A 27,535-nucleotide genomic window follows, 5' to 3' on the forward strand; every position below is an offset into this window, starting at 1 on the left:
AAACCTCTGGAGCAGATCTGGAGAGGCCAAGAGGGGTTTGTGGGGAGCGGAGCTTCCACTAACCAAATAGGAAAAAACAACAACCATTACTTTGTTAAGTAAGCAGCTGTCAGGGGATGATTAGCTGCTTGTGCTTAAAATTGTGCCCCTTCAGAGTTTGTGCGGCCCCACAAACCTCTGTGTGTGACAGAGCTCCTCAGACATGTCTGCTCTAGTCACTAGTAGAGTCTGACAGTGGCTGCCTGCGGAAGCGCTTCCAGCAAAGAAGTTCCTTAACGGAAACGCGTCTCCTGGACTCACGACGTGGCAGCTTCCGGCGAAGCATGGGTCTCCCTGCAGTTGCTTCTGACACCTCCCCGCTATTTTCGCTGGATGTGTCTCTCACCCCTTTCTCTCCCCTGCTGTTTCCTGCCTGGGCTGCTACGTCTCTCTCAGCATTACTGAGATCCTCCTCCAGAGACCCCTCGCTCCCCCTCCTTGTCCCTGCTTTGGCTGCTGACTCTCTCCCAGTCTCTGGGAGCCCTACCAACTCCCTTTCCTCTGATGTCAGTTCCCTGACATCCACCTCCCCTCCAGGGCCCCCTTCTCCCCCGCCCCTACTCTCTCCTCTGGGCGGTGAGGAGCTGAAACCCCGAAAAGAATCCTCTTCATCTTCAGACGTCTCGAACATTTCCCTCCATCGGTCTTCGTTCCGACTCGCTGAATCCTCCTCCACCTCGGAATCAGAGAACCCCTCCAACTCTTCTTCTTCGTCGGTGGTGGCGAAGTATTCCCTCCGGAACCTCGCCACTGGCTGGGGTTTACGAGGGAATCTCTGATGAAAAGTTTCAATCAAAACCTCGTCATCTACATCCTCTGCCCTGACCCAGGTGTTTTCCGACTCCGGCTCCCCTTCCCACATTACCAAATACTCTACTTGCTCTCCCTTCCACCTGGAATCGAGAATCTCCGCTACATGGTAGCTGTGTTCTTTTTCCTCCATAGCTGGTCCCCTATTGACCCTCCCCTCTCTGTCCCCTTTATACGGTGACAGCAACGACCTGTGGAACACTGGGTGCAACTTCATGTGGTTCGGTAACCGGAGTCTGAAAGCCACTGGGTTGACCTGTTGCGTGACTTCAAATGGGCCCAACCTTTTGGGTCTTAACTTCTTACAACCTCCTTTGAATGGTAACCCTTGGGTGGACAGCCACACCTGGTCCCCCACCCTAATGCTTTCCCCTTCCCTTCTGGTTTTGTCTGCCTGCCTCTTATATTCCTCCTTCACCCTGTTTAAATTAAGTTGGAGCTGGCGATGGATCGCTTCCATTTCTTCAACGAACTGTTCTGCGGCTGGAACGCTCCAGTTCTCCCCTTCCCCCCCTGGGAAGGCTCGGGGATGACACCCGTGATTAGCCAAAAAGGGGCTCATCCCCGTGGACACGTTCTCTGCATTGTTGTAGGCAAATTCTGCCAACGCCAGCTTCTCCACCCAATCATTCTCTCTGTCATTCACATAACACCTCAAATATTGCTGGAGGACACCATTAGCTCTTTCCGCCTGCCCGTTGGTTTCTGGATGACGGGCAGTTGAGAAATTCACCTCTACATGCAATAAGCTCATGAGCTTCCTCCAGAACCTGGAAGTAAATTGTTTCCCTCGGTCAGAAACCACCCTCAAGGGGGCGCCATGCAGCCTAAACACATTTTCCACAAACAATTTAGCGGTTTCTTCCGCTGTGACCGCATGTGAGCAGGCTATAAAGTGGGCCATCTTGGTTAACAGGTCTACCACAACCATGATGGCTGTTTTCCCTTTGGACCTGGGCAGATCAGTCATGAAATCTATTGCCACTGCCTCCCATGGCCTTTCCAGCGTGGGTAGTGGTTCTAATAAACCTGCCGGTGCCCGCCTCTCCCCCTTGGCTCGTTGGCATTGGTCACACCCTCTCACATACTCCCGCACATCTTCCCTGACCTTGGGCCACCAGAATTCCCTGGTAACCAGCCACATGGTTTTGTGTTGCCCAAAATGCCCTGCTGTGGGGCTATCGTGCAGTTGCTTGAGTACCTTTTCCCCTAATTCCCCTTCAGGTATGTATAACGCTCCCTTGTAGTACAACGCCCCGTTTCTCTCCTCAAAACCCCCGGGTTTGTCTCCCTCCCTCCTGAGACCCCTGAGTTTGTCCTGGGCGTATTCATCCTGCACCGTTCCCTCTACCAGTTCCCTTTGCCCCACCAATGCCGCCCCACACACCCAGCGGTCCTCGGGAATGACATGGGTCTCTTCGGGGGCACCCTCTCCCTCCAAATATTCAGGTTTGCGTGAGAGAGCGTCCGCCCTAACGTTCTCTGGGCCTGGTACGTAACAAATCTCAAAGTTAAATTTGGAGAACTCCTGGGCCCATCTCAACTGCCGTTGGTTGAGCACTCGCGCAGTTCTCCAATACTCTAGATTCTTATGGTCCGTGCACACTTGCACCTTCTGTTGTGCACCAATTAGCAGGTGCCTCCATCTCCGGAAGGCCTCATGAATCGCAAGAAGTTCCCGGTCGTACACCGTGTAGTTCCTCTCAGATTTGTTCAGCTTTCGCGAAAAGAAGGCACACGGTCGCCACTCTGACCCCTCCTTCCCCGGCTGCAGAAGAAGCACCGCCCCTATGGCTCTGTCAGAAGCGTCTGTTTCGACCCTCAGCTTTTTTTGTAAATCCACATGTAGAAGTTGTTCATCAGAGGCGAAGGCCCTTTTCAGTTCCTCAAACGCTCGCTCCGCCTCCCCCGTCCAAACAAACTTCTTTTTACTGCTGAGACAGTCCGTGATGGGCGCCGTCAGGTGGGCGAAGTTTCGGATGAACTTACGATAAAAGTTTCCAAACCCTAGGAACCTCTGCACATCCTTCTTGGTCTTGGGTGTTTTCCATTCCAGCACCGCTTGAACCTTGCCGGGGTCCATGGCCAACCCCTTGTCTGACAAGCGGTACCCCAGGAATTCCACCTCCTTGGTATGAAACTGACACTTCTCCAGTTTCACCCACAGCCTGTTGGCTTGCAGCCTGCTCAACACTTCTCTGACGTCTCTCACATGTTGCTCCTCATTCTCCGAATACACCAACACGTCATCTAAGAAGGCCACGCAATTCTTGTAGAGCAAAGGCCCCAGTACGTGGTTCATGAAGGCTTGAAAACACGCGGAGCCTGTTTGTAATCCAAAAGGCATAACGAGGTATTCAAATGCCCCCAAAGGGGTGAACATGGTGGTCTTCCATTCATCCCCTTTCCTTATACGTATCAGGTTGTACGCCCCCCTTACGTCCAGCTTTGTAAAAATCTTTCCTTTCCGCACCCTGGTCAAAATATCATCAATCCTGGGCATAGGAAAAGCCGCCGGCTCTGTCACTGCATTTAACCGCCTAAAGTCACATACCAGTCTCGGCTTGTCCATGTTTTTTTTATCCACAAAAAACACTGGGCTACCCCCCGCTGCCTTGGACTCTCTGATGAAGCCTCTCTTCAGGTTCTTGTCAATGAACGCTCGCAACTCCTGCATCTCCCTGTCTGACATGGCATACAACTTGCCTACAGGAAGCTGTGCTCCAGGGAGTAAATTGATCTGGCAATCAAAGGGCCTATGCGGGGGTAGTTGGTCAGCTTCCTTCTCGCTGAATACGTCGCTGAGATCAGCATACTGTGGTGGCACCTTCCCCTTCCCCATTACTTCAGTCCCTGCCAGGGTGGCTTGGGCCCCTGCTGACCCCTTTTCCCCCCTGCAGTGTTCTAAGCAATGTGCTGAACCGAAGGAAACCACTCTTTGATGCCAGCCCACCAGCGGATCATGTAAGGCTAGCCAGCTCATTCCCAAAATAATGGGAGCGCCTCCCAAGGTGGCCACATTAAACGCTATCAGTTCTGTGTGCCTTGCCACCCTCATTATCATTGGGACGGTCTGCAAGCTAACTCCTCCTCCCAACAGTTCCCTGCCATCGATCGTGGTCACCTGCAGGGGGTTGCTTAAAGGGATAGTCTGTATCTGATGTTCAGCAGCAAACTCCTTGCTCATAAAATTGCAGGAGCTGCCTGAGTCCAACAGCGCCTTTATTTTGAGGCATTGGAGGAGGACTGGAAAAAATTTAAAGACTATTTGCAAAAGTATTATAAGTTGTATGAAACATAAGACGTCGTATGATTTGGAACGTTAGCCCCAGCAATGAAATTTAATTATGTATGAAATTGCTAACATTTGTGAAAGAATCAAAGTTTAAATTGGTAAAAATGATATCATGTTATATTTCTAGAGTAAATGGAGAATAAGAGATTTAAACTTAAATTGCAACTGAAAATATAAAGAAACACACGAAACAAGGGTATAATTTGCTGATGACTTTATTATCAAGAATGCATTATGCGGGAGATGTGGGGAAGTCCAATGGAAATTTGAAATAAGTTGTTGAAATGGATGTGATTTTCTGTTCTTTTTTCTTTTTTTCTTCTATTCTGCTTTCTCTTATGTTTTTTCTGTAACTTGGAAAAATGTAATAAAAATTATTATAAAAAAACAACAACAGCGCCTTTATTTTTAGGGGGTGTCCATTTTGCAGCTCTAGCGACACTTCAATCACTAGAGCAGGTCGAGGAGCTTCTGGCACGGGCACTTTCACTGCTCTTTGGCCTGGCTGCAGTGCCCTGACGGTGGCAACCAGGCGTTGGCTTTTACCTGCTCCGTTTCTCCCTGCTCTCCCCCCTCAACTGCTCCCACCATCCCTTGCCATTCCTTCCTCTGGGGGCAGACTCTGGCAAAGTGGCCTGGCTGTTGGCAGAGATAGCATTTCCGGGCTCCCTTTCCCTCCTTCTTCGCCCCCTCACTGGGCTTTGAAACTGCGCGCGCGCGGGCTGTTCCGATTTCCATCGGCTCTGCCGGCGGGAAAGCTGGCTCAGGAATGTCTGGAATGCGTAACTCCTTCCAACGTTCCCCTCTCCCTTCCCGCCTCTCCAAAGCTCTTGCCTCCTGGCGCGCTCCAATGGTCAGCGCAGATTTGGTCAGCTGATCCATAGACACCGCCCTGGGGCTCCTGGACAGCTCGTCTTTCACAGCCGAAGAAAGACCTTCTTCAAATAGCATCTGAATGGGTGCTGCCGATAAATCCCACCCCAATCTGTGAATCAGCATGGTAAATTCAGTCCAGTACTCACGGACAGATCTGCTTCCCTGCTTGCAAGCCATTAGTTGTCTGCGCACCACCCCTTCCTCAATATCGCTGGAAAACATGATATCCATTGCACGAAAGAATTTCATAGTGTCCTTTAGGATATCGTTGTGCGTTGCCATCAGGGGTCGAACCCAGTCCCGCGCCCCCTTCTCAAGATGCCCAATTACGAACGCAACTCGCGATTCCTCATCAGGGAACTCATCAAACTGCACATTCAGAGCATATTGCATCTCAGTCCTAAAGGCATGGTAATCCTTGGGGTCCCCCCCAAACTTCTGCACCAATCCTGGTACCTTTCTGGGGAACTGAGTGGTTCTCCCCTTTTTGTCAGCATCCTGAGCCCTTCTCTCCTCGAGCCTCGCCGTCTGCAGCGCAAGTTGGACCTCCAGAGCTTGATACCTTTCTTCCAAGCTTGGACCAGCTCCAACCCCTGCCTCTCCGGTTCCGGCTGGGTTGCTCATGATGCTTTCTCCTGCACAGGCAGCGTACAAAGACTGTCAGACTGCTGTCAGGGGATGATTAGCTGCTTGTGCTTAAAATTGTGCCCCTTCAGAGTTTGTGCGGCCCCACAAACCTCTGTGTGTGACAGAGCTCCTCAGACATGTCTGCTCTAGTCACTAGTAGAGTCTGACAGTGGCTGCCTGCGGAAGCGCTTCCAGCAAAGAAGTTCCTTAACGGAAACGCGTCTCCTGGACTCACGACGTGGCAGCTTCCGGCGAAGCATGGGTCTCCCTGCAGTTGCTTCTGACACCTCCCCGCTATTTTCGCTGGATGTGTCTCTCACCCCTTTCTCTCCCCTGCTGTTTCCTGCCTGGGCTGCTACGTCTCTCTCAGCATTACTGAGATCCTCCTCCAGAGACCCCTCGCTCCCCCTCCTTGTCCCTGCTTTGGCTGCTGACTCTCTCCCAGTCTCTGGGAGCCCTACCAACTCCCTTTCCTCTGATGTCAGTTCCCTGACATCAGCTAATGTTTCGGTATTGTGCTTTTTAGAAGCAACAGCCCCAAGCCTCTGAACTGGGGTTCCCAGGGTAAGGCTTGGCAGGCTGCATTCCTCCGTGAAGTTTGGAAAGCTTAGTAAAGTCTGCCTGAAGTGAGCTGATTTCTTGATTTCCTAGTATTTTTTAAAACAAAAGCAAGATTTGATTTTGATGGCCGATGAATTTTGGATGGAAACAAATTCTTCTTCTAGCATTACAGTGGTACCTCGGTTTTTAAACGTAATCCGTTCCAAAAGACTGTTCGAGTTTTGAAACGTTCAAAAACCGAAAACTCAAGTACGGAAGCCTCCGTACAGAAAACTCAATACAGAAGCCGCGTGGCATGTTTGACTTCCAAGGCACGTTCGGAAACTGAAACATTTATAAACATATTTTTGAAGATGGCTATCACTTTACCTCTCAGTATTCCTTTCTCTAGGTTATAATACTTTAAATACTTCAAATGCAAGGCAATGGGTCCAGTGCAATCTGGACAAATTTATGCCCTTCTAATTCCCATACATATCAGAGGGAACAGCATTAGGGGTGTGTGGGTGACCTTTCCATTGTAATCAGGGAGATTTTAAATTGCCTAACTTTAGATGGATCGTACCTGGTTTTTTGTTTCCTTTTAAATAAATTTATTTCCTCCTCTCCGCAATATGCATGAAATGTGCCAGTTGAAAGATAAAAAAGGTAAAGGGACCCCCGACCATTAGGTCCAGTTGTGGCCGACTCTGGGGTTGCAGCGCTCATCTCGCTTTATTGGCCGAGGGAGCCTGCGTACAGCTTCCGGGTCATGTGGTCAGCATGACTAAGCCGCTTCTGGCGAATCAGAGCAGCGCATGGAAACACCGTTTACCTTCCTGCCAGTGCGGTACCTATTTATCTACTTGCACTTTGATGTGCTTTCCAACTGCTAGGTGAGCAGGAGCAGGGACCGAGCAATGGGAGCTCACCCCGTCGCGGGGATTCGAAACGCCGACCTTCTGATCGGCAAGTCCTAGGCTCTGTGGTTTAACCCACAGCGCCACCCAGTTGAAAGATACAGTGGGCAAAATATTGTCCACTTAATCACCCTTAAACCACAATCTACAGGAAGCAGGGGGAATAGGATCTGGACCGGTGAGAAGGATCCTTGTTGAAAGCAGGGTTTGGTCAGCTGGGTTTGGGAGCATTTTCAGCAAACTGGTTTGTTTAAAAATTGCCAGAAGCTTCTGATCTTCTGGCACAGAAAATAGATGAGAGGAGGGAAAGTGAGAGTCTGTGGTTCATTTTAGCTTGTTTATGTACCAGCGTTCTTATCTGTCCTGACCTCCGAAGTCCCAGATGTTCTCTAGGCATGCAGCTATAGGATAAGGCCTTTTCCTAATATATATGTATATTTCTATATGATAAAAGGCAGCTTGGCACCTGAGGGCCGTCACCTGCATTGACCTCACCACCCTTTCGGGCGATGACACCCCTTCCAACGTCTGCAGGTTGTGCTACAAAGCCAAGCATCCCATCCGAGGGGATCTGTTGCAAGCTATGAGCGTGGACGGCAAAGGTAGGTCTTTCTGTGCAAATCAGGAATGGAACCTTGGTTCTGTTAAGGGCGTGTGTATCTGGAAAAGACACATGGGCTGTTTGTGTGCCAACTCCCTCGGATTGATCCTCTGGTGCATGATTGTTTCTGCTGAACGGTTAGTCCCGCTCAGAAGGACAATCTGGATTCCAGGGCTTCAGCTGAAGAAGTGAGAACTGCAATGAAATGTTGCAGTGTGGAGCACTCCTGTTGAGGGTGCTAACCTCTTTTAGAATACTCCATTGCATATCCTCTCCCTTTCTGGTTTTCCATTTCCCTCCCACTGCCCCAATAGCCTTAACCATTCTTATTTATATTTGTACAAATATTTATATATGGCCCACTTGTATAAATCATGAAGGCGGTACATACAAATCCAATGAAGCACGGAAACAAACTGTCATAAAAATGATTAGCGGTGGGGGTTAATTAAGGAACGGAGTAGGCTTTTTGGCATAAAAAAAAATATTTGAGAGGCGCCTGAAAGTTATCAGTGAGGACGCCTGGCAAATCTCTGCTGGAAGAGCTATACTAAAGGCCCAACTTCAGGTTGAAGACCGTCATGTTTCTGAGACATGGGGGGGGGGGAAACTAGCAGGGTTTTCTTGTTTGGTAATAATAATGATTTATTACTTATTCCCTATCTATCTGACTGGGTTGCACCAGCCATTCTGGGGGGCGGGTATGATCTCTCTGATCAAGCTGGGAGGTAAGGGCCTGGACTGTCCTTTTTTTATTCATTTTTCTTTTTCATTCATTACATACACCTCAAATTCTTAACATTTACTATATATTCCTCCCTCCCTCCCCTCCAAGACTTCCCCCAACTTCTGCTTCTGGTTTGTTTCTAGTTTCACCCATTTTGCTATCTCTTAACAAAAAAAGTTATTAATAACATAACATCAAACCTAAAAGTAAAAGTAAATGCACCATCATATTTCACTATCTTCTAAACATTTTCTGATGCTGATAATGTGAATGTTTATTTAAATCCTGCCATCAAGTCTATTGACTTTCTTTGTTTCTGCAAATAGAATATGAATGGTTCCCAATCTTTTTCAGAGTCTCTGTTGTCTTTTTCTCTTAGTCTGTCTGTCATTTTTGCCAGTTCTGCATAGTTCATCAACTTCTCTTGCCATTGTTCTTTAGCTGGTATTTCTCCAGTCTTCCAATTTTGTGCAATCAACATTCAATCAACATCCGAAACGTTGCCCCCTTTTTGGTGCATTGTTATATTTGCTAACATTTCGTTATGAAATTTTCCTCGTGGTGGTTGGTTTTGAGACGCATTCTGCTTTTTATTTGTTGTAAACCGCTTTGTGTGTGACTGTTTTCACGGGAAAGTGGCATAAGTATGACCCATAGATCTCCTGTTGCCCAGATCATGGAATGAGTAAGCCCAATAATCTTCAAACACCCTCCCTGTCTCCCATCATCACCCATTTATAAGGTTTCGGTGAGTAGTGGGGCGTGTGTCTGCCTGCCTTTTTGAGGCACCTGCTTTTTCTGCAAAAGGTCCCATGTTCAGTCTCCTGCTAAACAATCTCCGTCAGAGACAATAAAATAGCTAGGTGGCAGTATAACGCAGGTTCTTCAGCTCTGTTGCCTCGCTTTTTCAGTGTGTATCTGCCATGCTACAAATAAGGCTATTCACACACTGTATAGTTATTGTTTTTGTTAAATAAAGGTTCTTCTACAAAATGAAGAATTCTATTTTATTTACAACATTTTTATACCACCTATAAGCAAAAGGTTTTCTGGGAGGTCTACAGATTCGCAGCAAAGGCACACGAAATATGGCTCGGGACACTCTAATACGGCGTCAGAGTAAAAAGCAAAAACCCACAAAAGAGAACTTCTGTAAGTTCTAAAGGGGGATCTTCGTCTCCAGTTGTGACCTGACTTCATACTGGCAAATAAAGCTAGTATCGCAAAAACGCAGTAGCTGTCAGGTGTGTTGCGGGGATACGAAACTCTGGAACTTCTCAAATGCTCAAGAGAAGTGGGAAGTACATAATAAGATGTGGCTTTGTTCTGCATCCATTATCAGAGGCGTCGTGCCCCCAGATACCCGTTTCTGGGACTCACAAGTGGATAGAGGGCTGATGGCCACTGTGGGAATAGAATTCTGGCTTAGATGGGCCTTTGGCCTGATCCAGCAGAACACAGTTCTTACGTTCTTAATAGAGCCAATATTTAAGTTCTCAGCAGTGAATTCTTGCTTTGGGGAATGGGAGAGATGGGCCCTTGGGGTCACTGTTTGTGAAACAGGAAAGCGAAATGATGCCCCACCATGGAAATTATATATATATATAATCTACGCATTTGGCAATTTGCTGCCCTTTGATGGTGGAGAGAGGGGCCTTGCCCTGCCTTGTGGCAAGGCTGGCCTTGAAAGTGAGTCGGAAATGAAAGTGGACCATATTCTTGATCTGTTTGCAGGCATTACTACTGCTGCCGTTTGCGTCTACCCAGCAAGAGTCGCTGATGCAGTGAAAGCACTGAAGGCTGCTGGCTGTGACATCCCAGTAGCTTCAGGTAAGCTTTCCTGCTGCGTTTCGAGAGGGGAGTCTGAATGCCCTTGTATAGGCCCTGTCTCTTCATGTGGAGCCTGACTTGACCGCATGCATTCCCATTATGCGGCCCTTGGAGGATTACGAGGGATGAATGTGGCCCCTGAGCCAAAGAAGATTAGTCACCCCTGGTATAGGGGCTGCAGCAACAATGTGTACCACTGTTAAGGGGTTTTTGTTGTTTACGTGGAAATTGCTCAGTTTGGTTTTGTATTTTTTAATAGTTTGTTTATTGTTTATGACTACTTTTGTTATGTTGTAGTTATGTGGGGTTTTTTTATCTAGTAAGCCACCTTGAGCATGGTTTGAGCTGTGGAAAGGTGGCATACACATAAGATTATGTATGCATGTGACGCAGTGCTGATCATAGCTGTCAACTTTTCCCTTTTCTTGCGAGGAATCCTATTCAGAATAAGGTAATTTTCCTTTAAAAAAGGGAAATGTTGACAGCTATGACACTGCTGATGAAAGTTAATTTGCTTGTTGCAGCTCTGCTTTCTCCCTTTCCTGTTTATATTGCAATTACATGAGGGCAGAGTGCTTGAAAATCATTGGTATGTGAATCAGGGATTGCCAGCTCCCATCAAACCCAGCCTGCGCAACCCAACAGCAAGGAATTATGGGAGTTGTAGTCCAACAGACCTGAAGGGCACGATGCTGGCCTATTCTGTTTTAGAGTCTCGTGTGTGGTGCTAGTTTAACCGCTTACTTTCACACTTCCCCCTTTTGTTGAGGAAAAAGAGAGACTGGAAATTTGGGAGGGATTGTGGATGGTTGGATTGTGGGAAGTACCTGACTGTGGTGAACCAGTTCTATAGATTTGGCAAGCTCATGTCTGTTGCCCCCCCTGCTATCTCTCTGCTTGCACCAAGAGTAATAACTTGCACTGTGTATGTTTTTTCTCTTAGTGGCAACTGGATTTCCAGCAGGACAGACACCTCTGAAAACCCGCTTGGAGGAGATCCGCCTCGCCGTGGAAGATGGCGCCAGAGAGATAGACATCGTCATTAACAGAACCTTAGTCCTGACAGGCCAGTGGGAAGGTGAGCATTAAGGGAGTCCTGACAGAAAAATGGTCGCAGGAACATCAGGAGAGCCCTGCTGGGTGAGACCAAAAGGCCTGTCTGGTCCAAGATCCTGATCTCACGTTGGCCAACTGGTTGCCCAGGAAATGTACACAATAGCACGTGCCCATAGTGACCCCCCCAGAAACTGGTATTTATTTAGAGGCATATGCAGGCCTCTGATACTGGAGATAATATAGCCATCATGATCCGTGGATATCCTCCATGAATCTGTCTGATCTCCTTTGAAAGCCATCCAAAATGGCAGCCATCACTACATCTTAAAGTAGCAAATGCCGCAATTTAACAATGCACCAAATGAAAAACTGCTTCCTTTTGACAGTCCTGAATTTGACAGTCCTGAAGCTTCCTTGGGTTACCTCGGGCTCTGGATATTATGAGCCAAAAATTACCCAATGTTGTTTAACTATTTGTATTTCAGCTCTTTTATAGTTGAGCACAACTGATAACAACAACAACAACAACAACAATAATAAAATTAAATAATTAAATAAAAACAATCATAATAATTTTATTATTTGTACCATGCCAGCACTTCAATTTGAGCCCAGAAGCTAATCAGCACAGGTCTTTTTCCTGATTCTTTTCCCTGGCTATGTGGGGTTTGAACCTGGAAGTCTTTGTTCTCTTTTTGCACAATTTGCTGCCGCCTGCCTGGTGATGGCGGGGAAAGCCCGTTACCCCAAAGCATTTGTCGCTGACAACGATCAGGCCCGTGTATCGGCAAGATTTCCTTTTCTTTTTCACAAAGCTTTCCTTCCGCAAAGGAATATTGTGAAAAATAAATTTTCTCCCGCTTTTGTCTTAACTTCATGTGAAATGGGGAGGGGAAAGGAAACTAACATGGGTGCCAGCGCTCTAATTATTTCCAAACAGAATTGTTAAAAAGAACTCGAGGGGTTGATGGCCTAGCGTTACTTTAAAAAAGAAAAAGAAAAGAAGGAAGGAAAGTGTGTTTGGTTCCTGACAACAAAATCTCTGTGTTTTCTAATTGGTGTTCGCAGAATCTCAGTGCATCCTCAGTACCGTTTAGATTGCTGTTGCGAGTTGTCTCCCTGGAATGCTATTAATTAGCAAGCTTTTTAATACAGTAGGAGAAGGCTTTTCTCTGTAATTGGTTTTCTCTTAATGTACCTTGAATGGTTTGCCTTTAAATGCTGACAGTGCTCCAGTAACTAAGCTCTGTGCTTGTACAATTAGCATCCTTCCATTACAATGCAACATTTCTTTAGCTGGAGGATGTGGTGCTAAAGGCCTCTTTTACCAAGTAGCTTCGTCGTAGACGATGTTCTGTTGAACTCACACAGGCTATTTATTTATTTCCACCTTCCCTTCCTCTGGGGAGCTCAAGGGACGAGCGCACACAGTTATCTCCCTGACCCACACTATTTTATTGTTGCAAGAACCCTGTGGGGTGGGTTAGACTGAGAGGTAGCAGCTCACCTGAGGTCACCCGGTCAGCTTCAAGGCCTGGCAACTCCTAGTCCAATTCTCTAACTACTATACCATGCAGATTTGACATTGGCCATGTGTTGCACATCATGATAAGCTAGGGTTTTGCTTCTGGCGTCGTTGCACAAGTGGTGTGCTGGTGCAAGCGCCCCCATTGCTCTCACTGTGTGCTCCTCCTCTGGCACAAGTGAGAAAGCCCTGATGCTGTTAAGCTTGGCTTCATATAGTGCCCAAATCTGGGATCGTGGCCTATTTCTCCCTGACAAGTTCATCTTCAGAGGCTGACGCCAAGCTGTGCTTTAAAGCTGGCAAATGATCCTGGCTTGTTACCAGGATCCTGGGCCGCTGACGTAATGGAACACCAAGCTTAACTTGTGGTTTCATAGATTGTTTGCCCCACTTACGCCCAGCTGAGGAGTGAAGCAGGAACAGTTTTTTAAAACTTATTTCATTTCGAGCATTTGTATCCTGTTCTTCAGGGCTCCCAGAGCATCTTGTTGTTGTTGTTTAGTCATTTAGTTGTGTCCGACTCATCGTGACCCCACAGACCAGAGCACACCAGGAACTTCTGTCTTCCACTGCCTCCCACAGTTTGGTCAAACTCATGCTGGTAGCTTCGAGAACACTGTCCAACCATCTCGTCCTCTGTCGTCCCCTTCTCCTTGTGCCCTCCATCTTTCCCAACATCAGGGTCTTTTCCAGGGAGTCTTCTCTTCTCATGAGGTGGCCAAAGTATTGGAGCCTCAGCTTCACGATCTGTCCTTCCTGTGAGCACTCAGGGCTGATTTCCTTCAGAATGGAGAGGCTTAATCTTCTTGCAGTCCATGGGACTCTCAAGAGTCTCCTCCAGCACCATAATTCAAAAGCATCAATTCTTCAGCGATCAACCTTCTTTATGGTCCAGCTCTCACTTCCATACATCACTACTGGGAAAACCATAGCTTTCACTATACGGACCTTTGTTGGCAAGGTGATGTCTCTGCTTTTTAAGATGTCAATATCCTTCTTAAATGTGCTGCCCAGAATTCAACTCACTGTTGACTCATGTGAAGCTTGTGGTCTACGTAGACCCCTAGATCTTTTTCATATGAACTACTGGCAAGCCAGGTGCCCCCCAGCTTGTATTTGTGCATCCAGTTCTTCCTGCCTAAGTGCAGAACCTTACATGTCTCTCTATTGAAATTATTTTTGTTGGTTGTGGCCCAGTTCTCCAATCTGTTAGGTTATTTTGGGAGAGGCTGCACTCTTCCATATCTAGAGGCTAGATGTTCAAAGCTTGGAGCCTAAGATGTGGTGGTGAAAGTGTCGGGCTAGGACCTTGGATGCCAGAGTTCAAATCCCCACTCAGCCACGACGTTTACGGGATTACCTTGGGCCAGTCACCATCTCTCAGCAGACCTACTCCACAGGAGTAGGGTAAAAAGGAGGGGGGTGGTCAAACCATGCATGCAATCTTGAGCTCCTTGGAGAACAGGTGAGATAGATTTACAATAATAAAGAACTATGCTCACTGGATGACCTTGAGCCACTTCCTGCCTCTCACCTAACCTACTGTGGAGATTAAATGAGGAGGGGAAGAATCACAAACACCACCTTGAGCTCCTTGAGGAAAACACAGGGCAGGCAAACTCGGCCCTCCAGATGTTTTGAGACTACAATGCCCATCATCCCTGACCACTGGTCCTGTTAGCTAGGGATGATGGGAGTTGTAGTCCCAAAGCATCTGGAGGGCCGAGTTTGTCTATGCCTGACGTAGGGTGCAGACACAATAAATAAGTAAACAGGAAATTCAGAAGAGGAAAACTTCCCGTCCCCTGCTCCCCTGATAACACACCCCACATCGTTCAAGCCACTCTACAGAAGCGATGGTGGCTGCTCCTTAAGCTAACATTTTAGGACTGAAGCCCATGTTCAGAGCTACATCACGTTCTTTGTCCCTTGGTCGTGGTATATTAGTGGGGATGCGGGGAAGTAAATGCAAGAGAGAAAAATCGTGTGTGTTTTTAACATTTTCTTTGCACTAATGGAAAATTGTTAGGGAAAGTCATCTATCAGAAAGGAGTTCAGTAACTCCAGTGCAAGGACTCAGCTCCCAAACTCAAAGAGGGAGCCGACACAAAGCAGTTGCTTTTATATTCCAATCCATTAGAGAGCACTTAAAATAATTGTTAAAAGACCAGGCTTAGACAAATTATAGTTCAAGTGGCGTGAAGATACTCAACAATAGGTAACAGCAGATTTAACTTAAGGCTTGGCGTAATTGGACGTACACTAAAGTACTTAACATTTTCAGCATTTTTTGAAATGTATTAAGAACGTGGAGACTTGTTCCGAACGGCCACCAGGCATCCATCAAGCACGATCCTCAACTTTGCCATGGGCTTTTTAAAAAGCTCTAAAAAGGGGGAAAGGAAAGAAAGGAGAGACTGAGGGTGCTGCTGCTGGGGAGAATCAAGGACGTTTTCACCCACATTACGAATTTTACGAATACAGAGTGCGTCATAGAATTTCAAAGCAAGTGTGCTGTCTAATAGCAGGAGCAAGAGGCAATTAACACACTCACAGCATTGTAAATACCCAGCCCCCCCCAATTGCTAGCCAGCCAATAAATAAATAAAAAAACGGGCTAGTCTCGCTAGGGGTTGGCAGAAGAGGGAATCCAGCTACTTGCTGTCCTTCTGTGTTAAGAACACAAGAAGAGCCTGTTGTTATTGTTGTTATTGGTCTCTATTGATTTATTGGTTGGTTTGTTGCTCGTATAGGATATTTTGGTTTTTAATATTCAATGCTTTGTTGTGTTTTTATATATGTTGTAAGCCACCCAGCGTGACTGGGGAAACCCAGCAAGATGGTCAGGATATAAGTTTAAAATTATTATTATTATTGTTATTATTATTAACCAAAAAAAATTCCTTTCTGCTAGGTCTCTACGAAGAAATACGTCAGTGTCGTCAGGCCTGTGGAGAAGCTCATATGAAAACTATTTTGGGGACAGGAGAGCTGGGATCGCTTACTAATGTCTACAAAGCAAGTCTTGTAGCCATGATGGCAGGTAACTTCCTTCCTTCCTTCCTTTATTTATTTATTTATATTATTTAATAAATACAATTGCTAGTTGCTTGTTATCCCCCACCCTGCATCACCTGCACTTTCCTCAGGACTGTGATCTCGTGCAGGTCACTTGACTCACACAGTTTTTGGCCTGGACATGTTGGAGGGTAAAGGTAAATAGACCTCGGACCATTAGGTCCAGTCGTGGCCGACTCTGGGGTTGCGGTGCTCATCTTGCTTTATTGACCGAGGGAGCCGGCGTGCAGCTTCCGGGTCATGTAGCCAGCATGACTAAGCCACTTCTGGTGAACCAGCGCAGCACGTGGAAACACCGTTTACCTTCCCACCAGAGCAGTACCTATTTATCTCCTTGCACTTTGATGTGTTTTCGAACTGCTAGGTTGGCAGGAGCTGGGACCGAGCAACAGGAGCACACCCCGTTGCTGGGATTCGAACCGCCAACCTTCTGATCAGCAAGTCCTAGGCTCTGTGGTTTAACCCACAGCGCCACCCGTGTCCCATGTCGGAGGGAATGATATAATAAATGGCTGTTATGACCGGCTGTTTTTTGGCAACAAGGCCCACTGCAGCCCAGATTGTGGGAGGCCTTGTGTGGAGCAGAGTGCGCCAAGGCAAGGTGAAAGAGAAGCCACATGAAGAGCAGTCAGATCTACTATAGCAGGACTAGGGGACACTGCAGGAATACTTGAACCAAAAAGCTTGAACATCCATGATACCATGGCCCAGTTCCCAGGCAGACCCAATGATGTACCTCTCCACCCTTCCCTTTGACTCCTAAAATAAAGGGTGGTATTCAGCTTAGCTTTACTCAGAGTAGACGTATTAAAATTTATGAGCCTAACTTCATCATGTTCATTAATTTCAGTGGGTTTACTTTGAATAACTCTTGGTTAAACACTAACCATAGATATTCAGGACCAACCCTAATTTTTGAAACTAGTTTTAATGTATTTTTATATTGTTGTAACCCACACTCGGACCTTACGGTGAAGGGTAGGGAACAAATTCAGAAAATAACCGTTAAGTGGGCAGTTAGCCCTGCAGAATTAGCACCCTTTCCTACAGAACTACTAGAGTGGGGCTGCTGGTTAATTTAACACTGCGGGGTTCTCAAAATCTTTGTTTTGATTTTTCCTTAAATAAAAATAAGTTCCGAAGTTCACCTCTCCTTTCCACCCTGTGTTTTTTGAAATGCAGTTTCACTGCAGCACAGCAGATGGCTCTGCTGTTAACACTATTCCCCCCTCCCTCCTCGGCCCTTATTGTTATAACAGCATCGTGGCAGCTTCCCATTTTTAAATATACACAATAGCTTTCATCGATCTGCGGCTTTGTTAGCGGCTAAGCGTGTTTTTGTTTCCGTTTGAATCGAGTGCAGCGGCCAAACGCATCAGACCACACTGTGAAAGCGGAGCGTTTCCTTCTCCTCAGAAATTCTGAGAAACGAGCCCTCCGTTGGAAGCCAGTATGGCGTAATGGTTAGAGTGTTGGAATAGGACCCGGGAGACCAGGGTTCGAATCCCCACTCAGCCATGAAGCTCGCTGGGTGACCTTGGGCCTGTCGTCGTGTCTTCGCCTTAACCTACCTCATGGGCTTGTTGCGAGGATTGGAATGGAATGGGGAGGAAGAGAACCACAACCACAAGGTCCTTGGAAGATAAAAGTAGTGTATAAATGCAATAAATCATAATAATAAGCCAGCACTAATGGAAGGACATTAAAAAGAGGCTGGCTGCTAAACCAGCACCCTGGACAAGGAAAGCCTCTTGTGGAGGTGAAGTCTGTCAGGGGTCAGCAAACCTTTTCAGCAGGGGGCCAGTCCACTGTCCCTCAGACCTTGTGGGGGTCCGGACTATATATATATACAGTTGCTCTCTCTCTATATATATATAGGGGAGAAATAAACGAATTCCTAGGCCTCACAAATAACCCAGAGATACATTTTAAATAAAAGCACACATTCTACTCATGTAAAAACACCAAGCAGGCCCCACAAATAACCCAGAGATTCAATTTTAAATAAAAGGACACATTCTACTCATGTAAAAACATGCTGATTCCTGGACCGTCCGCGGGCTGGATTTAGAAGGCGATTGGGCCGGATCCGGTCCCCGGGCCTTAGTTTGCCTACCCATGCAATAGATCATGTGCTGTGAGAAGAATAACTACTTCTTTCTTTTCTGGCTACATCTGCACCATAAATTTAAAGCCCTGTTAAACCACCTCATGGCTTTTCTCAAAGCATCCTGGGAACTGTTTTTTTTTTTTTTTAAGGGTTCTGAGAGAGTTGCCAGAGGATCTTTATTTCTCTCACTGGGGTAGCATTCCCAGAGTGGTTTAACTAGCAAGCCCTCTTCCCGGGAATCGTAGAGTTGGAAGGGACCACAAGAGTCATCTAGCCCAACCCTCGGCAGTGCAGGAATCTTTTACATGGGGCTCGAACCCAAGATCCTTAGGTGAATAGTCTCATGCTCTGCTGACTGAGTTGCCCCAGGAACTCTGAGAGTTGTAGCTCTGTGTGTGGAATAGGTAACAACTCTCAGCTCCATTGACAAACTTCAGTTCCCAGGATGCTTTGGGGGGAAGCCTTAACTGTTTAAAATGGTATAATAGTGCTTTAGATGTGTGGTACAGATTTTGCCTCTGTCCTGAACCACTCTATTCAGCTTCATTGGAAGTCCCCACGTTCTAGTAGCACAAGAGAGGATGAAAACCTCTCCCAATCCACTTTAATCAATTCCATGCCTCATTTTTATTCAGCCTTGAATAAGGCCTACAGTCCCATGCCAGGCTTCCCAAGTAACTGAGGTTGGGCTGGGAAGGCTGTTTCGCCCTGGATTGCTGTGCAATTTCCAGGAAGGAGGTCTGTTGTTGTTGTTAGTATTTGTATGCCACCCTATACCTGCAGGTTTCAGGGCAGTTCACAAGATGAAATGACAGTATAAAAATACAAAATACATAACCAAAATAAAAACAACCCAATAACTCCTCCCCACCCCAAAATCCCCACATTTTAAAGGGGCATTAAAAGGACGGTGCTTTGGCAGCAGCTGCTACTGAGGTCCAACTCTCTTTAGAAGGAAAACTCACACATCTCTGTATTTAGACACTGGAGCTGAATTAAAGCACAGTTATATAAAACACTTGAAACCCATTCAGAAAGCAAGCAGACATTGCTTGTGGTGAATAGGGAAACTAGCAAGACGGGCAGAGGGAGACGACGGTCCAAAACCGTTGAAAAGGTGCAATGAAAACCAAAGTCAGAGATCACGCAGCCTGCTTTGTGAAGGGAGGAAAAGACTTGCAGAGTTGGCACCTCTCTCTGTGTGTTTTTTTAATTATTTATAGATGCAGCTTTTGATACCGTATCTGAGCTTTCAGAGCTTCTCTTGTATTGAAAATTGGTTGGGTCAGTGCATGAATTGCGGGCTGCTCAGTCCAATGGAAGAGGTCTTGGCTTGTCTCCCCTCCAGAGGTAGTTTTGCGTTCTCTTCCTTTCTTGGGTTCCTGAGCCACCCCCCTCGCTGCTGCTGCGGCTGCGCTTGTGTCTGTTTTAATTTGCTGGTGAATAATTTAAAGGGGCCTGTTTATTTTTTTAATAAAAGGGAAAGATATAAATTGTCTTGAGTGTGGGTAATGTTACTTACAGCTGCCACCGAACAGATGCTTGGCGTTTCCAGATGGATATTTTAGCCCGCAATCAGTTGCAGGAGAGAAGAACAAGCCTCCCCCCCCCTTTTGAAAAAAAATTATCACTCCCACCCATTCTTTTAAATTTTATTTTCCGACAAGATTCCCGCCTGCCTCCTATCTCCAGAGAGATATATAAGAGTTGTATTTGATATAAATATTTAATTCCCTTGTGCTAATTTCTTTTCCTTTTTTTTTTTTTGAGTGGGCTTTTTTATTTTCCTTTCTTTTGAGGGACAGGGGTTGCATGTTAATGCTTATGATGGACTATTTTAATATAAAGCTATTTAAATAAGTTTCATTTGTCCTCCGGAGCCCAAACTCTCCCGGACGAAGTCAGCTGGATGTTAGGAGGCGGGAAAAGGTACAAATGAGAGCCGTGTTTTGAAGTCGCAAAAGACTTGATCTGGGCCACTCGTTGATCAAACGTCTCCTGCCTTTCAAAGAACAAGGGCAAAAAGAAGCAGAAGCAGGTGAGGCGCAAGAGCCAAGGATCTCCCAGGGCACATCAAATGCCTTGAGAAAGGCAGGGTGTGGATTCTCTGAAGTTCTCAAGCGAATGCTGTTTCTTCAGTTCCCTCATGCTACAAAGCTGCTGGCGGTGGTGGGCAGGTTTGAAGAGAGTTGCTTTTTAAATACTTTGAGAACTTGGGACCCAAGTTTCCTCCTGAAACGTCAGCTACCTGGCAGAACGCTAGGATCATCTTTGGTGACCTGAACGCCCTTGCCGCCATCTTGCTTGCTGGATTTCTTTGCTGGCCACTGACATGGAATGGAAAACCCGTTATCGCCGAGGTCGACGTCACGTATGCAAGAGGGCAGCCTGACCATATAAAACCAGTAAGAACCAGTTTAGGAGGAATCGAACGCTGACTGTTAGAGTGAAGAACAACTCCAGATAAGGCACGAGGAGGTGTCTGCATGTTCAGTGAAAGAAAATGGGCTGAGTGTATGTTTTCAAGGACTGCGGTTGGATGAAGACAATAGTGTGTACGAACAGCCGATGTGACGTTTATTTTTCCTGTGTCGTGATGGAAGGTTCTCTCAGGCTCCTTGGACTCTGTCCTGCAATGCATTGCTGAATAAAGCCTGGCCTTCTGGGAACTTGGCGTGAGTCTCCGTACTCGAAAACCCAAGGGGAATTTCCCCCACGCCTTCCCTCCCAAAGGAGCCCAGGCTCGCAAACAGCAAAGCAGCCAAACGGTTCTGTTTAAAGTTTTTTAAAAAAGACATAAAGAAGCCACATTAGAAACATCTATGAACATTTAAAACTTTGATGATAAGATTGATAAGTTAGGCAAGCAAGTGGTGATTGAAGAGAACATAGGAACTTGCCTTGTTAGGCCATTGGTCCATGTAGTTGAATAGTGTATACAGTTGGCCGAAAACAGCTGTCCAGGGTTTCAGGAAGGAGTCTCTCCTCAGCCCTCCCTGGAGATGCTGTGGGGTTGAATTGGGGACCAAACCAGATGCTCTTCCACTGAGCTGCATCCCTTTTCCCCAAAGACAGAGTCTTCTTGGTCATGGCCCCCTGCCTGCAAACTGCCCTCTGAAGTCATTTTGGCTTCCCCCCTTTCCAGGCCCTCTGTCTTCTAGCATAGAATTATACTTACCATTCACCTCTTCGTCTCAATACTGTGTCATCCAGGAGTGAGAGACTTGTGACCTTCCTGTCACTGCTGGGGCTCCAGCCCCAGCCAGCATGGCCAAGAGTCTGGGATGATGGGAATTGTAGTCCAACCATGTCTGGAGTGCTCCTGGCTCCCCATCCCTGATCTCATACAAGCTGGCTGTGAAGTTCTGTTTTTCACACTGAATTGTTGGGTTGTGTCTTCTCTGCTGCCGTTTTCCCGATTTTGATTTATTGTTTGTTTGTCCATATTTGTTGGGTTTTTATGTTTCTTTGTTTTTATTGCCTTGTAGTAAACCACCCTGGGAGTTGTCTGTTGTTTTAGCGAAGGGCTGGCATAAAATTATTTTAAATAAACTTGCAGCCAGGAATGCTAAATGCAGCTTCCCTCCTGTGTTTACAGCGATCACTCAGCAGTGCTCTGATTTTGTGTGTGGCGATTGTGCTTCAGCAGAACTGCATATGGTAGTATCCTGTATATGCAGCACAGACACAGAAGGAGGAATCGGTAGAAGTTCTAGTGCAGAGTGTCCGGGACTGACTGGATGAGGAAGAGTGGTGGGAGCCGCCTGCCCAAAAGCCCCCCAGGGAGGGCACAGAAGAAGAAGACTTAAGTCCTGGGTCCTGGTGGTGGGACACCAAAGGGCAGTCTGTAGAAGGAAGGAGCTGGGAGGTGCTGGAGGCAGGGGGTTTGAGTGATCAAGGGGGGTCAGGAGAAGGAGGACCTTACAGGACAGGGCCAAAGGCTGAGAGTCACAGTGCGAGCGCAGACTTATATAGAGAGAAGTCAGATTGGCCCAGCTACACAGCAGCAGCAGCAAAGCAGTCCTAGTCCTGCTGGCTCACCTCTCCCTCTGACACCTCAATCGAGGAGAGTCCTGCACATTGCGGAGCAATAGGCCAGACAGGCCCAGAGGAGGAGCTTGCCCGCTCGATTCAGCCTTCGTCTGCTTGGGAGGAATCCAGAGCGATAAGCTAGCAGAGGAGGGTCGAGCTAGTAGTCAGTTTCAGCAGCATAAAAAAGGTAAAGGGATGCGGGTGGTGCTGTGGTCTAAACCACTGAGACTTGCCGATCGGAAGGTTGGAGGTCCGAATCCCCGCAACAGGGTGAGCTCCCATTGCTCTGTCCCAGCTCCTGCCAACCTAGCAGTTTGAAAGCACACCAGTGCAAGTAAATAAATAGGTACCACTGTGGCGGGAAGGTAAACGGCGTTTCCATGCACTCTGGTTTCCGTCACAGTGTTCCGTTGCACCAGAAATGGTTTAGTCCTGCCAGCCACAGGACCCGGAAAGCTGTCTGTGGACAAACGCCGGCTCCCTCCCGCGAGATGAGCGCCACAACCCCATAGCCACCTTTGACTGAACTTAACCATCCAGGGGTCCATTACCTTTTACCTTTTCAGCAGCATCTTAGCTGGAATATGGCGAACCAGAGTGTTGTTATTTTCTGTTGATAAAGAGCTAATTGCATTAGATCTCCTTAAGAACCACTGAAATCTATTCCTTATAGATATTGGGGGTAGATACTGAAATGTGCATGGACCATAGCTGTCAACGTTTCCCTTTTTTCAGGGAAATTCCCTTATTCCGCATAGGATTCCTCACAAGAAAAGGGAAAAGTTGACAACTATGGCATGGACACAGCCTCTCCCACCCACCTTTCCATGCTCCCCCTCCCTCATTATGGAAAGACAGCCTGTAAGCTCCTTGGGGCAGGCACTTGTCCCACGATATCCGATTCTGTAGAATGCCATGTATGCTCGTGGTGCTGTGGAAATGGATAGCTAACAAGGACAAACATTTGCTTTTGTAAGTTTCATCACTTATCTCCCTTGCAGATAATTTTTTTAATGTCTTTGGTGCAGACTTTGTGTGTGTGTGTGGGAGGAAGGGTTGACACAGTCGAGGCATTTATACTTAAAGCCTAAAGGTTTCAAAGCAGAGATAACTTCTGCCTTCCTTCTAGGCATGAACTTTTATTGCAAGTCGAGTGCTTTTATCAGAAACCATTGAAAAATACACTCAAGTTGACATTGAAGTGTGGTGATCTTGGTTGCGTGTGTGTTTTTTTAAAAAAAAATATATATCTGCCTTTTAAAAAAAAGTTATGTTTAAAATTCATAGCACTTTCAGAGCCTGATAAAGGAGCCTAATTTCCCAGCTTGCTTTGTTCAGTGTAATATATTTTTTCTAAATCCATTTCAAGCAGCTCATTTTTCCATTTCAGCAACTTTCCTCCAAGTTTGGTAGACAATAGGCTTTTATTAATAAAATTAGTTAACAACTTACTGCTGACACTGGAAAGCATCAAAGTTAAATCGAGTTGCTGGAAATGTTCCGTGGCTCCGTGCAAAATAAGTTGAAGGGAATCGTCTGGGAACATCCGGCATTGTTGCTTTGTTGAGGCTGAGCTGGTATGGACTCGATTGGGAGAGACTTCAAGAGAGCCCCATATCTCAGAGCTATTCAAGGAAGGCTAGGTTACAAGCAAATGAATACATTTGGAAGATGGGCTTAAAAATAAAAAGTTGTGCAATGCAGTGTATCATATACACCAAATCTCAGAAACATAACAAGCTACCTTGTCAGATCACTGATCCATCTAGTTTAGCATTGTTGGCACCTATGCAGATTAGGAGTGGCTCCTAATTAGGATTTTCAGCCAGGACATTCCTGGTCCCACCTGGAAATGCCAGGGATTGAACCTAGAACCTTTTGGGTTCAAAGCAGATGCACTGTCAATGAGCTACAGCCCTTTCCACAACTGCTCCTGCCATGGTGGGTAGTCAGTGTTGGCCCTCTCATGAGGTTAAGCAAGGTGTCCATCTTAGGGTAAGACTGTACAAGTAATCTGACCCTGGCTATATGTCAGGAAAATTTTGGGCACCACATGGCAGGACAGAGTCTCAAACAAAGATGCGCTCTCCCAAAGTGAAGGTTCCCAGCATGATCGCAATGCTGTCTCAGTGACGTCTACGCTGGCTTTGTCATGTCCACAGAATGGATGAGGGCAAGAATGTGCTCTATGGGGAGCAGGCACCAGGCCCATTGGCAGACCAATTGCGTAATAAAGATGTCTTCAGAAGTGACATGAAGACTGGCGACAGTAACTCTGCCATGTGGGAATCCCTTGCAGATGACCTCAGACTGCCTGGAGACAGACGGTCAAGGTCATGTATCCACAGCAGTGACCAGAGGAGGAATGACGGCTGGGAGGAGCATGGAGAGAAGAAATACCCTGGTGCAACCGCAGCAGCGCAACCAGACGCCTTCATCTGCCCCAGCTGCAACAACACATGTCTCTCCCGTATCTGTCTCTACAGCCACAGCAGGCGTTGAAACTCTCCAACTGTATGACTTCACCCCTGATGCCACACTCTTCCATTGTCTCTTGAGACAGACAGATGCCAACAAATGAAAATGTCTCTTCCCCCAGTGTAAGATTCCCGCCCGCCACTCCCTGCTGATACTGCTGTTGTGTTATTCTGTTTCGTTATGGGTGTTTTGTGTCGTTTTATTAATATTTTAAGTCAAATTTCTTGCTCTGTTGTTGCATATACTATATTTTAGTTAGCTGCCCTGAGCTCCCTTTAGGAGAATGTGTGTGTGTGTATGTGTGTGTTTCTGTGTGTGATATACATGTTTATGCATCCTCCCCGCCGGATCAATTTAATGAAAGGGAGAGAGGAAAATGCATTAACTCAGTAGGATCAACACCTTATAGCAAATGCTTACCACTGGTTCCTTGGGTTTAAAGGCCTCATATCTTTGGCCCTTTGGGAATACAAGGCAGACAGCAATGTGACTAATGGTTTTTTTTAAAAAAAATGCTCCCAATTAAAATAGTCAATGCCAGTTCTGTGCAAGCTCAGGAGTACCATGTACATTGACTCATGAGGGTGTGTCTATGCATGGGGGGGGGGGTTTTGCTGTTCCAGGTCAGCCAACAAAACGTATCGGGCCGGCCTTGGTTGGGTTGAAACAGCATTGAGGAATATCCAACTTGCGTACCTCAGGGCCATGCCAGACTACCCCACTGGACCCAAGAGGCTATTTCAGCCAAGCCAGGGCAGCCTGCCCCTACACTTGGCATCGTGTATGATCTCAGGTGTGGGGCAGTTTAAAATGCAGTTGGGCTGAAAGGGTGGAGGTTTGCAGGCCCTGCTGGTCAGCGGAGCCTGCAAAGCCCCGTGCGAAGTGCTGTGCAAGGGGCTTTGAAACCACAAGCAGCCATAAGAACCTAAGAAGGACCCTGATGGATTCATTTAGTCCACAGTGGCCAACCAGATGCCTGCGGAAAGTCTGCAAGCAGGATGTAAGCGCAGCAGCCCTTGTGCCCTCTGCAGGCTTTCTTGCGAGACTTGATTCACATAGGTTGGGGGATATAAGATCCCCAGCAGGATCCCCACCCCTTACACTCACGGGTGGAGGGAGGAGCGTGTTGCTTTTGGTTAACACTCCGTCGCGGGGCCATCCAATTTGGACTTTCATTAGTGCGGTTGAAAGGATTGCAGTGAAAACTGTGATACAAAAGATTATGCATCAGCCAGATTGCTCTGCATTATTTTAAATTGCAGACTGTGTCCTTATTCTTTATTAAGAGTAAAGTAACTTTAAGCAGTCTGAGGTTATCAGGAGATAATCACCTCCCCAGGGTCTTTATGGCACTTTGAAACGTAAAGATTGTGATTACTCTGTGATTGCTATGCTGCTTATTATTCTTTACTGCTTAATAATGGGACCATAATATTGTTTTTGGATATAGCTAGCTGGAAACCACTCTCCCAGTTTTAATCATGTAAATGGTTACCGTTTTTACAAATGCAAAAGGGGCCATTGTTTGAACTGAGTGCCATAGTGGTGAGTTCACATTGTAGTCTTCCTTCTCTTTCTAGACGTAGGCCAGGAAGGATTTAAAAGAAACCACAAAAACACGTGGACCAAAATGACTTTTCCAAAAGGTTGTGTGCATTTGCCTTCTGCTTGCTCCCCAATTTCTCTTATATCAAACCCACCCTGGGGGAATTTATATTTTCTCACCCAAGGTGGTAGGATTCACCAGCTGGAACTTAAATACTTAAAGTCTCCCAAAACTGCATCCTTAAACTGCGGTCCTGACATTCTTTGGCCTGGCCTGCTTCTCCTTCATTTCTTGCTCCAATTTGTGCACCCACATGTTGACCCAGTGTGTGTTGCAGCTGCAAAAAAGATAAAAGTCTATGCTTGGGATCACTACGAAAGGAAAACTGCTGATAACCATAATGGCATTATACAAATCTATGGGACGGCTACGTTTGGAATACTGTGTGCAGTTCCGGATGCCTCACCTCGGAAATGATATCGTGGCGTTGGGAAAGGTTCAGAAATGTGCAACCAAAATGTTCAGAAGGACAGAGTGACTCAACTATGGGATCTTCTCTAGGAGGTAGTGATGGTCACCAACTTGGATGTCTTCAGAAGAGGATTAGTAATGGCTGCTAACCCTGATGACTATGTTCTCCACCAGCTGTTGGATGCAACATGCCTCTGAATACCATTTGATGGGAATCGAGTGGAACACTGGAAATTGCCTGATGCTGAGTCAAATCCATTGGTTCATCCACCTCTACAGTGGCTCTCCTGATTGAAGTGCAGTGTGTTTCAGGACCGGGACATTCATGGGGAAACCAAAACGCTTGTTTACAAAGCTGTTGTACTACCAACCTTGCTGTATGCTTCTGAAACATGGACAACTGGGAAACACTGGCCTGCAAGCGCTCCAGTTGGAGAACAGCCTTTCCCTAAGGTGCCATGGGCTTGAAGACATTCAAACTCAGGACAAGAGGAAGAAATGCGCTAAGAGGAAGGCACATTTGGCAAACCCTCACCGGGATCAACTCCTACCCAGAAATTTATGTCCCAACTGTGGAAGGACGTGTGGATCCGGAATTGGCCTCCACAGTCACTTATGGACTCACTTTTAAAGCCATGTTTATGGAAGATAGTCTTACTTGGCTATGAGTGATTGCCAAAAAAGAAGAAGAAGACAGTGGCCAACAGAGGCTGTCTGGGGTTTCATGCAAGGTTCTCTACTAGTCCTACCTGGAGATGCCAGGCATTCAACTTAGGACCTTCTACATGCAAGGGAGAAGGTGCTGTATCACAGAAGAACGGTCCTTCCATACTACCATGGAATCAGATTCTCAACCTTTTCTCTTTTTCTAAACTTTGCCCTTTATATTACCACTCTTAAAAAAAAAAGAAAAGGCACTGACAGCTGAACAATATGACCAGAAATACGTTATTTATAAAGCTAGTGTGAATTAT

At 46.6% G+C, this 27,535-nt stretch overlaps 1 protein-coding gene across 1 annotated transcript in view; it reads left to right on the plus strand.

Moving 5' to 3' along the window:
* DERA (deoxyribose-phosphate aldolase) overlaps window positions 1–27,535 on the plus strand; it is a 50,755-nt gene that overhangs the window by 10,749 nt on the left and 12,471 nt on the right. Inside the window, exons 3-6 of the mRNA XM_082239247.1 lie at window positions 7,562–7,709; window positions 10,170–10,265; window positions 11,209–11,343; window positions 15,761–15,889. Of these exons, the coding sequence (XP_082095373.1) occupies window positions 7,562–7,709; window positions 10,170–10,265; window positions 11,209–11,343; window positions 15,761–15,889 (508 nt within the window). The remainder of the gene's footprint in view (window positions 1–7,561; window positions 7,710–10,169; window positions 10,266–11,208; window positions 11,344–15,760; window positions 15,890–27,535) is intronic.

This window comes from Podarcis vaucheri (assembly GCF_965113315.1).
Source record: "Podarcis vaucheri genome assembly, chromosome: 10".
NCBI classification, from domain to species: domain Eukaryota; kingdom Metazoa; phylum Chordata; class Lepidosauria; order Squamata; family Lacertidae; genus Podarcis; species Podarcis vaucheri.